Consider the following 13,920-nt stretch of genomic DNA (forward strand, 5'->3'; position numbering starts at 1 on the left):
GTCCAATTGCATTATCTTCTTCCCAGGCAGGAAGATGGCAGGGGCGTGGCTGCAGAAGCAGAAAGCTCAGATGCCAGGGAGGATGGGTGAGAGCCCAGAGCCCCGGGGACTGAGGCAGAGCTGCAGGGCGGGGCAAGGACCACAGTGAGGCAGGCAAGGTGGCCAGGGCGCAAAATGTGAGGCTCTGTGTCGGGAGCAGAGCGCTCGCATAGCCCTGAGAGTGAGTGCTTCCTTAAAGTTTGCTTCCTAGGCACCTGGCTTGCGTCTTCAGTCCTGCTGCTGGAGAAGGAGCAATGGCTCCCCGCCCCCTGAACCTGCTGCCCTAGCCTCCTAGACTAAGCGGGCCTGAGAGGTTGGGGAGACACGCTCTAGAGAGACTGGGGGAGCAGCCACTGAGACCCTTCCACACGTACACACTGTGCTGGGACATGTTGGCCCACAAGGGAGATAAAGCACAGTGCTCATAGCCAGGCCATTCCTGGTCAGGGCCCCAGCCCCAGAGCCCCAGGAGTACCACTCTTGGCAGGCCTAGACGGGGAGAAAATTAGGAGTGGGGTTCCTGACTACCGTCCCCCACCAGTGTCTGGGTGACCTTGGCTGGTCCTTTCAGTTCTAATCAAAAGCAAAGCCTCAGTTTTTCTGTCTGTAAACTGGGGAGAACCACATCCTCGCTGCTGCTCTCTCTGGAGTGGGGGTAGAGAGGGAGGCTGGGAGGCCTCTGCAAAGCGGGAGTCTCCTGCCTCCTAGCTGCCAGGCTGGTCCTGCTCTTCCGCCAGATTAAAAGAATCTCCAACATGGGGCCCAAAATAGGTAGAAATGAGGCAGGCCACAGGGGCCTTCCAAACACTTCTGAACACTGCCCAGCACCCCAAATCCCTCCTTTTCTAGCCCAGGATTTCTGATCATCCTTCAAAGCCCAGTTCAGGCCTCACCTCTCTATAGAGCAACCCCCCACCCCAGGCCAAGGACTAGTCTCTCCTCATTCTGCCATCTCACCTCACCAAAAGCACTTAGGACCCTGCCTGGCGTGCAGCAAATGCTCCATTAAAAGACATACTTTGTCTTTGTAATAATTTCTTGAAGTGCTCAGAAATGAACCATAATCTTTGGTTCATACTCTAGTGCCATCCCTGGCCCATCATGGCTTTCTTTGTTTAATTGTAATTTATTTTCAGTAATATAATGAACTTCCATTAACTGACCACCCAATCTAAAAACCAAAGGTTTAGAATGTATGCTCTTACCCTCTTCTCTCCCTGATCTTCCCACCTACCCTCCAAGAAGAAACCATCCTCTTGAAGTTTGTGTTTATTATTATCAAATAAATGGAAGACTATAGGTACCCAAAGAGGCATGATGGCTGGTAGATTCTTCAACAGAAGTAGCTGTTTTACCGATCAAGCTGCAACGCTCTTGAGAGCAGTGTCTGGCTTCCTCTTTTGCTGCAGCTTGAGCAGCATGGGGCTGGCCACACCACAGGGTCGGTGGAGACGACTTGAGGCACCAAGAGCAGGAAGGGTGAGACCTGAGTGCCAGGCGGCAGGTGGAACACAGCTCCAGGAATAGGGAAAAGGGCTTCGCATTCTAGCTCACTGCACCCGGACAGGTGCCTGTATGACTTCGGCCCTGCCTGTGACATCACACAATGTTGCCCAGGTGACCCAGCTAAGTGGAAGAGCTCACTGCTTTTCTAGGCCTGGGCAGAGACAGGGCCCCCCGCCGGCCCCATCTCTCCACCGTCCTAGGGGTGCCAAGAGTCAATTGCCTCATTGCTGACCCTGTCCAGCTGGCCATGGCCCTCAACCCCCAGGGCCCTTCCACCCATAGACCATCTCGCTACTGAGAGATCCAGGACCTGCTCCCACCTGGCCACCCTCCCCCTCCCCCCACATCCAGGCCCCAGGGCTGGTGTGTGGCACCCCTGAGACCACATTGACCTCCATACTGTCTACTACCCATAAGGACTCCAAGACACCCAGGCCAGCTGTCTGGGCAGGACTGATGCCTGATCACCCACTAATACCAAGTACTCATCCCCTAGATTGTTAAACAAGGCCAGACACTCCTGGCCTCAAGAGGATGGGACTGAAAAACAAAAAGGTAAGGCCAGGGGCATGGGCCATGCACCTGCATGAATCCGTCCATCCTTCAAAGTCCTTCCTTCAAAGTTTTGTTTGCTCCTTAATCATGACAAAAGCTTCCCTTCCCTGGGTCTCAGTTTTCACAGCTGTGAAATGGGGAGTGAGGTGGTCTCTGTGCCTGTCCCAGGTTAGCTGCCCTATACTCTTGGGCCACACGGGAACTGGAATGCAGTGTGCTTGCTGACCACCCTTACCTGGTTGTTTCTGCCCTCTTGTTGCTGGGGTCACACAGTCTGAGAGCCCACTGAGATGGTTCATTACCCCCGTCCAAGATCTCCCAGGAGATTCCCAGGCTGCTGGCTTGGCAGCCCTGATGTCCCCACTGCCCCCATGCTGTCCAAGCCCTGGCCCTGATTTTCTGGGGCCTAGGCCCCTGCCCTGGAACACAGATGTTGGGTCTCTGGAGAGAAGGGATTTTTGTGTGTTTTGTTCATTGCTGTATCCCCAGCACTCAGAACAGTGCCTGGCACATAGTGGGTGCTTAATAAAAAGCTGTGGCCCAGCAGCAGGGCTCTGCCAGGAAGGGACTAGAATCTCAGTGTGATGAGATGTAAACAGTTCAATGCAAGGGACCCCTTACCTTCCTCTCACTAGCAAGGCTGAGCCCCTGCCCTAGATGGTGTTACCCACAGGGATAGCAAAAGGAGCTGAGACCAAAGGCACACAGGTACTTGCAAACGGGGGATACCCTCTTTGTAGTTACACTCAGGTTGAATAAGCCAAATAGCTGGGGGTGCCCAGGCCCTAGTGTGATTTCCACTTTATTACTCTTGATTTTGATGTTCTCTGATGTTCTCTTCCTGATGTTCTCTGCCCACAGCTGCCCCCAACCCCCCACAGATTCCACCCTCCCCATTAAGCCTCTTTCTGTAATGCCACACACTCAGGACCAGGCACCAGGTTGACCTGGCACCCTAAGCTGCCAGCTGGTCCCCACCTGCCCCACAGAGCTGGATTTGGGGATCCAGGGAGTGTGCGTGGGAGTCCTGAGGAGGAGCTAAGATTGCTTTGATTGGTAGGTTTGAGAAGCACTTTTGATAGCTGGGTAGAATCGCCTATAAGGATGCTCATCATGGCCGGGGGTGGTGGCTCACACCTGTAATCCCAGCACTTGGCGAGGCTGAGGCAGGAGTTTGAGACCAGCGTGGCCAACATGGTGAAACCCCATCTCTACTAAAAATACAAAAATTAGCTGGGTGTGGTGGTGCACATCTGTAATCCCAGTTACTCAGGAGGCTGAGGCAGGAGAATTGCTTGAACCCGGGAGGTAGATGTTGCAGTGAGCCGAGATCACGCCACTGCCCTCCAGCCTGGGCAACAAAGAGCGAAACTCTGTCTCAAAAAAAAAAAAAAAAAAAAAGGATGCTCATCATGTATATAAAATACATATTTGTGTTTCTTCTTTTGTGAAACCCCAGTTCATGTTTTTTAAATTGGGTAATGTTTATAGGTTTCAGTGCTCTTTGTATACTATGGATATTAATCCTTTTTTAAAATATATAGCAAACATTTTCTCCTTTTTTTCTTTTCTTTGTATTGCAGGGCATTTTGGACCATTATAGAAGTTAGTATAGATTTTTAAAATGTAATCAAACCTATCCGTCTTTAATGATTTCTGACTTTTGTGTCATCTTTTGGAATGCTTCTCTGCTCCAAAGAACACAATTCCTCTTGCTGCCACCAATGGTTACTCAGGTTATGAGTTCAAGGGGACATCCACTGTGGAGCAGAGGAGGGATCCACATCCAAGGAAGCATGGTTAGAGCACAGCAGAGACAGCAAGAGTGTGGGGTCAGACAGACCCTGCTTCCAGTTCCAGCCCTGGCCCCACTAGCTAAGCTGTGTGCTTTCATGCAAGAGGTTTACTTTCTCTAAGTGTGCTTCCTCACCTGTAAAAGAGCTTTCTCCTGGCCACCATAACACCCAGGCAAGTTTAGATGCTGAAACTAGAAGGAAAATGGGGGACCATTTTTAACTGAAAGACCTTATGAAACTGCTGGGAAATAGCCCCACTGCAGTCAAACAACTTGCCCAAATGACAGATCCGGGCAGCCAGGCACCCTGCCTCCCAGCCCAGCCCCTCTCCAGCTGGTGTGACTTTTCAGATGCAGGGTCCTTCTAGAGGGCAGAACTGGGCTCAGCTCGTCAGGCCTCCCAGGCTGCTGGAGGAGAGGGAGGAGTGGTTGGAAGAGTTTGTCTCCTTCCATCTCTCTCCCCACCAGAACCAAGTTAAGCACCCCCCACCCCACCCGCAGGAGCTGAATTCAAGGACCATTAACTCCCTGTTGTTCCTACTTCCTCCTCTCACCCCAGCCCTTCCCCCCAGCACATGGATCCAAAAATGCCCTAAGTGATGGGCAGTCCTAGTTCCCCTGCAACATCTGCTGGCTAATCCTGGCCTCGTGAGGGCAAGGCCGCCTGTCTGGATAAGGGCACTGGAGTTAGCAGCTTCCAATCTTGCCAGGCCCAGCGGAGTAGCTGAGAGTGCTGAGCTTTGGAATCAGGCGGGCTTCGGTGCTCACAGCCCAGCCTCCCATCCACTGGCTGTGTGGCCTTGGGCAGGTAAACTGACCAAACCCCTGCCTGGAAAAGCTGCCTGCTGATCTCTGCACCCTAGCAGTGTTGGGTGGGTTGAGAGTGAGCCTGAGAAGCTGATGGTGAGCATCCGACTCTGCTCCCAGCCAAGAGGAGGCATGAATTCCCTCCCCAGGGCTCACCACACCCCTACAGATGGGTTTGTGCGACCTGAGACTTACGGGAGGGTGCCCCATCACCCCCAGTTCACTACCACTCGTGTAACCCAGTATGTGCATTTTCTGTTCCCTCATCAATCCTCTAGTGCAGGCCAGGGGTAACAGATGGGTCGAGGACATTGGTTCTGTTGCAGGACATCTCTGAGGGAAGCCTGCATATTCCCATCCAGACGTGGGAATAAAAAAGGGATAGCAGGAGGTTAGCAGCCCTGGCCCACCATCCCCCTCCTGGCCTCACCCTTGGCCCCAGGCCTCCCTGGCCCTGGGCCCAGCCTGCCTAGCAGGCACATGCCTGCAGGCCTCACCAGGAGGCGCCAGCCTGGCAGTTGGCCTCATGCCCAGAGCTGAAGCACAGCAGTTCTCGCCAAACTTCCTGCAAGCTTTATTCCCAGACGGGAAGGCTGTCCCCGAGGGGAGGCGCAGGGGAGATAGAGGAGGAGCCGCTGTGACTCCTGGCCAGGTCTGCAGATGCCTAGTTGGGCTCTAGGGCTGCCAGGGAGCCAGTGAGAGCCCCTGGATGATGATCTTGCTCCTGGGCCCTCCCTTGCATGGCCCTAGGGAGCTCATGAGAGGCCCTGTGCCCTCACAGCAAGGTGAATCCATCTAGGAACATGAATCACCCCTCCCAGCCTCCCTGCAGGAACTTCAGGCACAGTAACCACTGGAAAGGCTGAATCACAAACTATTCCAGACATTCCCATTGGCCAGGTGGGAAAATCAAGGCTCAGGGAGATGGTACAGAGAGTTAGGGCCAGAGCTGAGCTGAAACCTAGGTCTTTTTTTTTTTTTTTGATGGAGTCTCACTCTATCACCCAGGCTGGAGTACCATCTTGGCTCACTGCAACCTCCGCCTCCTAGGTTCAAGCAATTCTTCTGCCTCAACCTCCTGAGTAGCTGGGATTACAGCCTTGTGCCACCACGCCCGGCTAATTTTTGTATTTTTAGTAGAGATGGAGTTTCACCATGTTGGCCAGGCTGGTCTCGAACTCCCAGCCTCCAGTGATTTGCCCAAAGTGCTGGGATTACAGGCATGAGCCACCACGCCCGGCCAAGTTGAAACCTAGGTCTTTTTGCCCTGAGGCTGCCAGCCTTACTCCTGTGCCACTAAACCAGGAGAGCAAGGCTGCTGGGGAGTGGGGGGTCATGGTGGCCTGCATGAGGGTGGATATGGGAGGAAGCTGCCTACCCAGGAGGGCAGGGAGAGGGACTCTGGCTGCTCCTTCTCCCTCACCTCCAGGCAGGGGCATCTTCCCCTTCCCTCATTCTCCCCTGACAGGAGCATGGGGGAGAGAAGGAGGGGCAACCCTCATCAACACCTCTGCAGATGGTGACAGGCCCTGCTGGGTCCTGGAAGAGGGTGGGGGTGGCCTCCTCAGTCAGAGGAAGGAGAGGAGGGTCTCTCTGCAGGACTGGTACTTCTGATCTGGGGGGCATGTATTCTCACCTCCTAATTAGCCATCTTGCTAGGCAAGGACCACAGCCTGCACCAGGCAAGCCAAAGGAAGTGGGGGAGCAAGGCACAGGGATGACAGTTCTGGAGCAACACCCAGGGAGGAGGAGAGGAAACAGCTAGGGCAGAGGCAGGGAGGCAGGAGGGAGCTTGGTGGGTGTGAGAAACAGCCAGGAGGCCAGTGTGGCTGGAGTGGAGTGACCCACAGAGCCCGTGGGACAAGATGAGGTCAGTTTTCTGGGCCAGCTCGTGGAGGGCCCCACGGGCCATTGCAAGGCTCTGAGAGAAGCAGCAAGCTACTTCAGGGTTCTGAGCAGAGGAGAGAGAGGGTCTGGGTCCAATCTGTAAAGGCTCACTCTGGCGATTGGATGGGGTGGAGGGAGAGCCGGAGAGGAAACAGAACTCCATCAGAGGCGAGTCGGGACATGCAGGTGTCTGGGACCTGAGTGCTGACCTGAGGATGCTGAGAAGGGTCAGAGTCCAGATATAGTTTGAAGGTGGAGCTGACAGGATCTGCTGAAGAACTGGATAAGTGATGTAGAGGGAGAGAGGGAAGAATCAGGAAGGACTCCAAGATGTGGGGCTTGAACAACTAGAACAACAGCATCGCCATTAACTCATTAATGAGTTGGGGCAGACAGCAGGAGGAGGGGTTTGAAGAGGAGTCCAGAGCTCGTTAGCTTTGAGAGGCCAGTAGACCCCCAAGGGGAGCTGTTGAGGGGGTGTGTGGCTCCGATTGGTGGGCACCCCACGCTATCGTGAGAAATGGATGAAATAATGTTCCTAAAACTCCTCAGGGCAGAGCAGAGCCTCAGGCACTGTGCCCTTTTCTTTTCCTCCGCCTGAGGCTTCCAGGAGCCAAGGCTCAAGGTAGGAGCAGAGCAGGTTCCAGATAGGCCGGTCCAAGTCCTCATCTCCCCACCGGGGAAACTGACTCTCAGAACATGGCTGGCTTTGGGGCCCAGCATGGTGAGAGGCAGAGCTGGTTTAAACCTGCCTCCTGACACTCAGGGCTCCTCAGGAGCCAGCCATTCTGAGCCAAGGACCCAGACTGCCGAGGCTGCCACCAAAACCAGAGCCCGTCCAGGACCCAGGTCCTTGCTCCTGTCTGGGCCTCAATTTCCCCTCTGTGTAATAAGACATTGATCTCAACCCCACGCAACCAGGGCCTGCCCTGGAATGCAGGGTCTGACAGGCTGAGCTTTCCAGAGATGAGGAACAGCCTGCCAGTGGCCCCTCAGGGCCCTGCCTCCACCCTGAGGAGGTCCGTTGCTCCTCTCCCAGAGCCAGGAGTGCCCCTCTGTGGCCCCTCATATCAGCTGGAGGGACAAAGCATAGGCGAGACCTCCTACCACGGGAGGCCTATCAAGGGTTAATCTGGCTCAGATTAACTGCAAGTGGAGAGTCAGCCAGCCGGCCAGTGGAGGACCAGGGCCAGGGAGGACGAGGACACCTCTGAGCCATAGCAGCCTCATGGCCACACCCCTCCCCACCCCACTGCGTTTATATGCCCAGCTCTGCCATCTTCTTTGAGTCCCCACTGCCTCCCCAGTCAAACTGAGCCACCTTTGGGCCTTGGAAAGCTCTGCCCCTTCCCGCTTGCTGCCTTCTCTCCAGTGTTCCGCTCCTGGCCTGTCCTCCCTGACTCCACTCCTGCACCTTCTCCCAACCCTTTAAGGCCTCCTCCTCCCTGCTGTCTTCCCTGACTGCCTCAGCCGGCCAAGGCTTTGTCTCCTCTCAGCTCATTACGATGGTCCTTTGGGCCATGAATCCACGAGTTACTAAGCTGTTGAGTCCCTGCTTGGGGCAACTGGCGTAGGAAGCCCCCTGTGTGGGCAGGCACCTCTTCCTCCCCAGTCCGCAAGGTTCCTGGGTAGAAGACAGGTGGGGCATCTGGGACAGACACACGCATTCACCTCCATGTAATGCACTGAGTGCCCCCGTGGACATGGAGAAGCTTTGTCAGCTGTAAAGTGCTGTGCACAGGAGGGACCTGAGGTGATGGATGAGCTGAGGTGAGGATACAAGATAGACTGAAGAAGGTGGCCCATTGTTAGGACTGCAAAAGCAGGTGGCATTTAGGAATTACAGATGAGGACACCTGCGAAAGCTAAGGCTTAGAAGTGGGACCAGCCTTGAAAGGTGAGGTGGCCTGTCTCGTCCTGCAGGAAGGGTAGGATCCAGGACTGGGGGAGAGGCTGAGAGGCACTGAGAGAGATGTGGGATGGGGACAGAAGTAGGGAGAAAATGGGGCCAAGGCGACTGCCTTGCAGAGTGGGCGGAAGGGTGACAGAGGGAGGCAGGCACTTGACGGAAGCTGTGAGGGGCTAGATGCTAGAGGGTGGCAGTGAAGGGAGGTGCCACAGCAGAGGAGGCCACTCAGGGCCAGGTGCAGTAACTCATGCCTATAATCCCAGCACTCTGGGAGGCCAAGGCAGGCAGATCACCTGAGGTCAGGAGTTCGAGACCATGGGGAAACCCCGTCTCTACTAAAAACACAAAAATTAGCTGGACGTGGTGGCACATGCCTGTAATCCCAGCTACTGGGGAGGCTGAGGTAGGAGAATTGCTTGAACCCAGGAGTTAGAGGCTGCAGTGAGCCAAGATGGCACCACTGCACTCCAGCCTGGGCAACAGAGCAAGACTCTGTCTCAAAAAAAAAAAAAAAAAAAAAAAGCCACTCAGCCCTGGCTCTCCCCACAGAACACTGAAGACCCAGAGGAGCCCCTGGTCACTTCCCAGAGCACGGAACCTGAGATCGGTCACCTGTCTCCCTCTAAGAAGGAGACCATCATGGTCACCCTCCATGGGGCTACCAACCTGCCTGCCTGCAAGGATGGCTCCGAGCCGTGGCCCTATGTGGTGGTGTAAGTAGCTGTGAGAGTGGGGGCAGGGGATGGGTTGGGCTGTGAGCAGAAACCAGGGGACAGCTATTTGGAATACGAGCACTCAAAGGCCCAGGACTGGGGCTGTCATACCCAGAGGGGAAGAGCCGCTGTGGGCACTGCCTGGCATCTCCGCTGCTGCATGGGAAGCTGCTCACCAGGGCTGGGGAAGGCAGGGTACCAACGGGTCCAGAGAGTCACCTCTCCCCACCCCACACCAGCGGGGCAGGGATTGGTCACAGCTCAGCTCCAGTCAGCTCCAGTGGGGCAGGGCCCTTGTATGCAGAAGCCTGGGCTGGGCTCATGGGCATGATGGTCAGATTGGGGAAGGGGAAGATTTGGGGCCTGCCTCTCCTGACTTCTGGGTGCCCCACCCCACCATACCCAGCCCTGGGGTAGGGTCCTCATAACCACCCTCCCCTCCCCTCCTTCTCCAGTCACTTCTATTATGGGGACTCCCCTAGTTCTGGGCCTTTAATGCACCCCACACACCCCCTCCAGCCAGCTGCTGTCAGGGTACACACTTCCCCAGCCCGGCACCAAGGCCTGCCACGCCACATCTATGCCCACCTCCCGGGTCTCACTTCTTCCAGAAAGGTGCCAAGGGGCAACACAATCTCCATCCAGCCAACCTTTGCTGGGGACACTGGACATTTGCTCAATCTTTATTATAAAGCACCCTCCAAGGAGAATGTCACCCCTAGACCTTCTATAGACAGACGGTGGGAGCCTTGGTGGCCTCCCACCAAGCCACCCTATACTTCCCCTCCCCCACCGATACTGACACCATTCAGTTCCTGCCAAGAGTCTGTTGCCCACATTTCCTTTTGGGGAGTGCCTGCCCCAGCCCTCTCACCAATGTCTGCTGAAATCCCGCCTTCAAAGCCTCCTCCTCCAGGCAGCCACCAGAGTTGAGCTCTCCCTCCTCTGGAGCTCCACAGCAGTGGTGACCCTGGTCTGAAGTACTTTATATCAACATGGTTTATGCACTCCTCTGGGGCTCCTTGAGGACGGATCCTCCTCCATTTCCCCCAACAATGCACCCAACATAGGCCTGAGCCCAAACTTAGGAGCCAAGGAGTGACTGAGGCCAACACCTGGTTACTATGACAAGTCCCTGCCCCGCCAGCCTGCCCCCACTGTGAAAGGGGGATAGAAGCTGTGCCGAGAGCAACAGGTGAAACACTTGCCTCAAAAGCCCCATTTGTGCCAGCCACCCAGCTCCTCGGTCCTCCCTCCCCCAACTCCATTTCCGTGGTGAGGGAAGGACAGGTGGTGGGAGCAGGCTTGGCAGGGAGGCTGGTTTCTAGCGAAGAGCTCGCCTTCTCCGCTCAGCTATTTCCATAAACCAATTATCTCGGGAGATTGAGGCCCTGACTGTCACCAATCCGGCCTGGGCGGCGGGGCGGGGAGCTGGGTGGCTGTGTGGCTCCTAGGCAGGCACCGCGACCCGCGCCATCACCCGGTTGCCATGGGAACGCGCGGCAGGAGCCTAGGCGACACGAGCCTGGGTGGGGGTGCGGAGAGCCGGGCACACCCCGAGTCCTCCTGCACCCTCCGTGTGGCTGCGGCACGTGGGGCGGGAGACAGGGTGGGGACACAGAACACTGGGAGGGGGGAGGGGAAAGCACTTCACTGCACCCCTCTCCAGCTGGGAGCAGCGCCTGGCCAGGCTGCAGCCTGCGTCCCAGGGCTCCAGACAGGCGGAGCTGCCACCAGCTCGAGGTGGTGCTAATGAGATGCAAATGAAGGGAGAAGGAAGGGCTTCTGAGAATGAAGGCCCAGCTGTCAGGACCTGAAGGGGGCTTTCAGTGCTCGCCCCCAGCCCCAGGCAGGAACCCCAAGAGGGAGGATCCAGACCCTCAGAGGCCATAGAACCTGGAAAGAATTTTATATCCCTGCACATCTGATTACAAATAAACAAGTAACAAAGCACAAAATAGGCATAAGAAAGTTCACGAAAGTTTTCGTTTTGTTCATGATGAATATTTCAATGGTTTTTAAAAATATGTATTTATTTGTAAAGACTTCAATGTAAGACCTGCAACTGTAACACCCCTAGAAGAAAACATAGGGGAAAGGCTCCTTTACATTGGTCTTGGCAATTAATCTTCGGATATGACACCGGAAGTACAGGCAACAGAATCAAAAATAAGTGAGACTGCATCAAACTGAAAAGCTTCTGCACAGCAAAGGGAATAATCCACAAAACAAAAAGGCAGCCTATGGTATGGGAGAAAATATTTGCAAAACATGTATCTGATAAGGAGTTAATATCCAAAATATATGAGTAACTCATACAACTCAATAGCAAAAAGACAAGTAACCAAATTTAAAAAATGAGAAAAAGACCTGAATAGACATTTTTCCAACAAAGAAATACAAATGGCCAACAGGCACATGAAAAGGTGCACATCACTAATCATCAGGGAAATGCAAATCAAAACCACAGGGAGATAGCACCTCACACCTGTTAGGATGGCTGTTCTCAAAAACACAAGAGATAAGTGTTGGCGAGGGTGTGGAGAAAAGAGAACCTTTGTACACTGTTGGTGGGAATGTGCAGTAAAATGGTGCAGCCATTAAGGAACACAGCATGGAGGTTCCTCAAAAAATTGAAAATAAAACTACCATATGATCCAGCAATCTCACTACTGGGTATATATCCAAAGGAAACAAAATCAGTATTTTGAAAAGATATCTGGCCAGGCGCGGTGGCTCACGCCTGTAATCCCAGCACTTTGCAGAGCTGAGGTGGGCGGATCACAAGGTCAGGAGTTCAAGACCACCCTGGCCAATATGGTGAAACCCCGTCTCCACTAAAAATACAAAAATTAGCCGGGCGCGGTGGCAGGCACCTGTAATCCCAGCTACTAGGGAGGCTGAGGCAGGAGAATCACTTGAACCTGGGAGGCAGAGGTTGCAGTGAGCCAAGATTGTACCACTGCACTCCAGCCTGGGCAACAGAGCAAGACTCCATCTCAAAAAAAAAAAAAGTAAAAGAAAAAAGAAAAGAAAAAGATATCTGGGCCTGGTGCAGTGGCTCATGCCTGTAATCCCAGAACTTTGGAAGGCTGAGGCAGGTGGATCATCTGAGGTCAAGAGTACCCCTATATTCATTGCAGAATCATTCACAATAGCCAAGATATAGGATCAACCTGAGTGTTTGTTGATGAATGAATGGATAAAGAAAATGCCATATACATATATTTGTATATACTTATGTCATATATACACACACACAATTATATATTGTATACATATATATCCACATATGTACAACACATACACAATGGAATATTATTCAGCCATAAAAGGGAGGATATCCTGCCATTTGTGACAATGCAGATGAGCCTGGAGGACATTATGCTAGATGAAATAAGCTAGACACAGAAAGACAAATACTGCATAATCTCACTTAACAGAATCTAAGATAAACTCATAGATGCAGAGAGTAGAATGGTGGCTGTCAGGGGCTGGGGATGAGGGAAATGAGGAGATGTTGGCCAAAGGATACAAACTCTCAGTTTTGGGATGAGTAATTCTGGGGATCTAATATGCAGCAGGTGACTCTAGTTAATGATACTATATTGTGGCTGGGCATGGTGGCTCACACCTGTAATCCCAGCATTTTGGGAGGCCAAGACAGGTGGATTACCTCAAGTCAGGAGTTCGAGACCAGCCTCACCAACATGGTGAAACCCCATCTCTACTAAAAATACAAAAATTAGCTTGGCGTGGTGGTGGGTGCCTGTAATCCCAGCTACCTGGGAGGCTGAGACAGGAGAATCACTTGAACCTGGGAGGCGGAGGTTACGGTGAGCCGAGACTGTGCCAGTGCACTCCAGCCTGGGCGACAGAGTGAGACTCCATCTGAAAAAAGAAAAAAAGAGACTATATTATGTATTTGAAATGTGCTGAGTAGATTTTAAGTGTTTTCACCACATACACGAAAGGTAACTGTGAGGTGATAGATGTGTTAATTAACTTGATCATGATGATCACTGCAGAAAGTATATGTGTATGAAATCATCACTTTGTACATTTTAAATACATATAAATTTTATTTTTATTTGTCAATTATACCTCAATAAAACTGGGAAAATATGTGTGTATATATATATATGTATATATATATATTTTTTTACATTCTTTCCAAGCATTTTTTCTCATCTTTTTGCTGCCCCTGTTTTTTGATACCCTGAGCTTAGTCCCCTGGCTTGGTTTCCTGCCCTCTGCCATCCCATCTTCTCTCACCTGAGGTTGTAAATGGGGATGCTGAGAATCCCTGTCTCAGCCTGGATTCTGTCCTTCTCTCTGGGTTTGTTGCATCCCCAGCAGGCAGGACCACAGTTGCAGGGGTCGGGGCAGGGGGAGTAGTGAAGCACAGACCTGAGAGCACCCCAGAGCTGTTCACTCGTTCATCCCCTTAGTAGGGAGCTGAAGAGGGTTCAGGCCCAAAGATGGTGCTTCTCTTGTTTGGGGCATGGCCACTTCACCCCTTAAGGAGGCACCAGGCTTGAGCCCATCTAGTAATAGGCACATCCTCCAGCCAAAACTATTCCAGACCAGCAGGCCCTTGGCTTATCTTGTGGGTCAGCCTATCTTCGTCTAAGCCACTGGTTGACTTCCAATCTGACCCCACTTCTTCACCAATATAGCTACTCTGTAGTCACCAGTAACCACCATCC

General features: G+C 53.1%; 1 protein-coding gene across 13 annotated transcripts in view; it reads left to right on the forward strand.

Annotated features, from left to right (window-relative positions):
• The first annotated feature begins 1,654 nt into the window (after nt 1-1,654).
• Nucleotides 1,655-13,920, forward strand: part of CCDC33 (coiled-coil domain containing 33) — a 100,434-nt gene continuing 88,168 nt past the window's right edge. For 8 of the 13 annotated variants that reach the window (XR_008494241.1, XR_008494242.1, XM_054452034.1 and 5 more), the window contains exons 1-2: nt 1,685-2,100; nt 9,048-9,211. Coding sequence is in view for 11 of the 13 variants with exons in the window: in XM_054452034.1 (XP_054308009.1) it covers nt 2,080-2,100; nt 9,048-9,211 (185 nt within the window). In the remaining 2 variants the exon portion in view is untranslated. Of the gene's footprint in view, nt 2,101-9,047; nt 9,212-13,920 lie in introns of all 13 variants that reach the window. The other 5 variants (XM_054452029.1, XM_054452028.1, XM_054452031.1 and 2 more) reach the window with 3 other exon arrangements.

Source organism: Pongo pygmaeus, chromosome 16, assembly GCF_028885625.2.
Source record: "Pongo pygmaeus isolate AG05252 chromosome 16, NHGRI_mPonPyg2-v2.0_pri, whole genome shotgun sequence".
Taxonomy (NCBI): domain Eukaryota; kingdom Metazoa; phylum Chordata; class Mammalia; order Primates; family Hominidae; genus Pongo; species Pongo pygmaeus.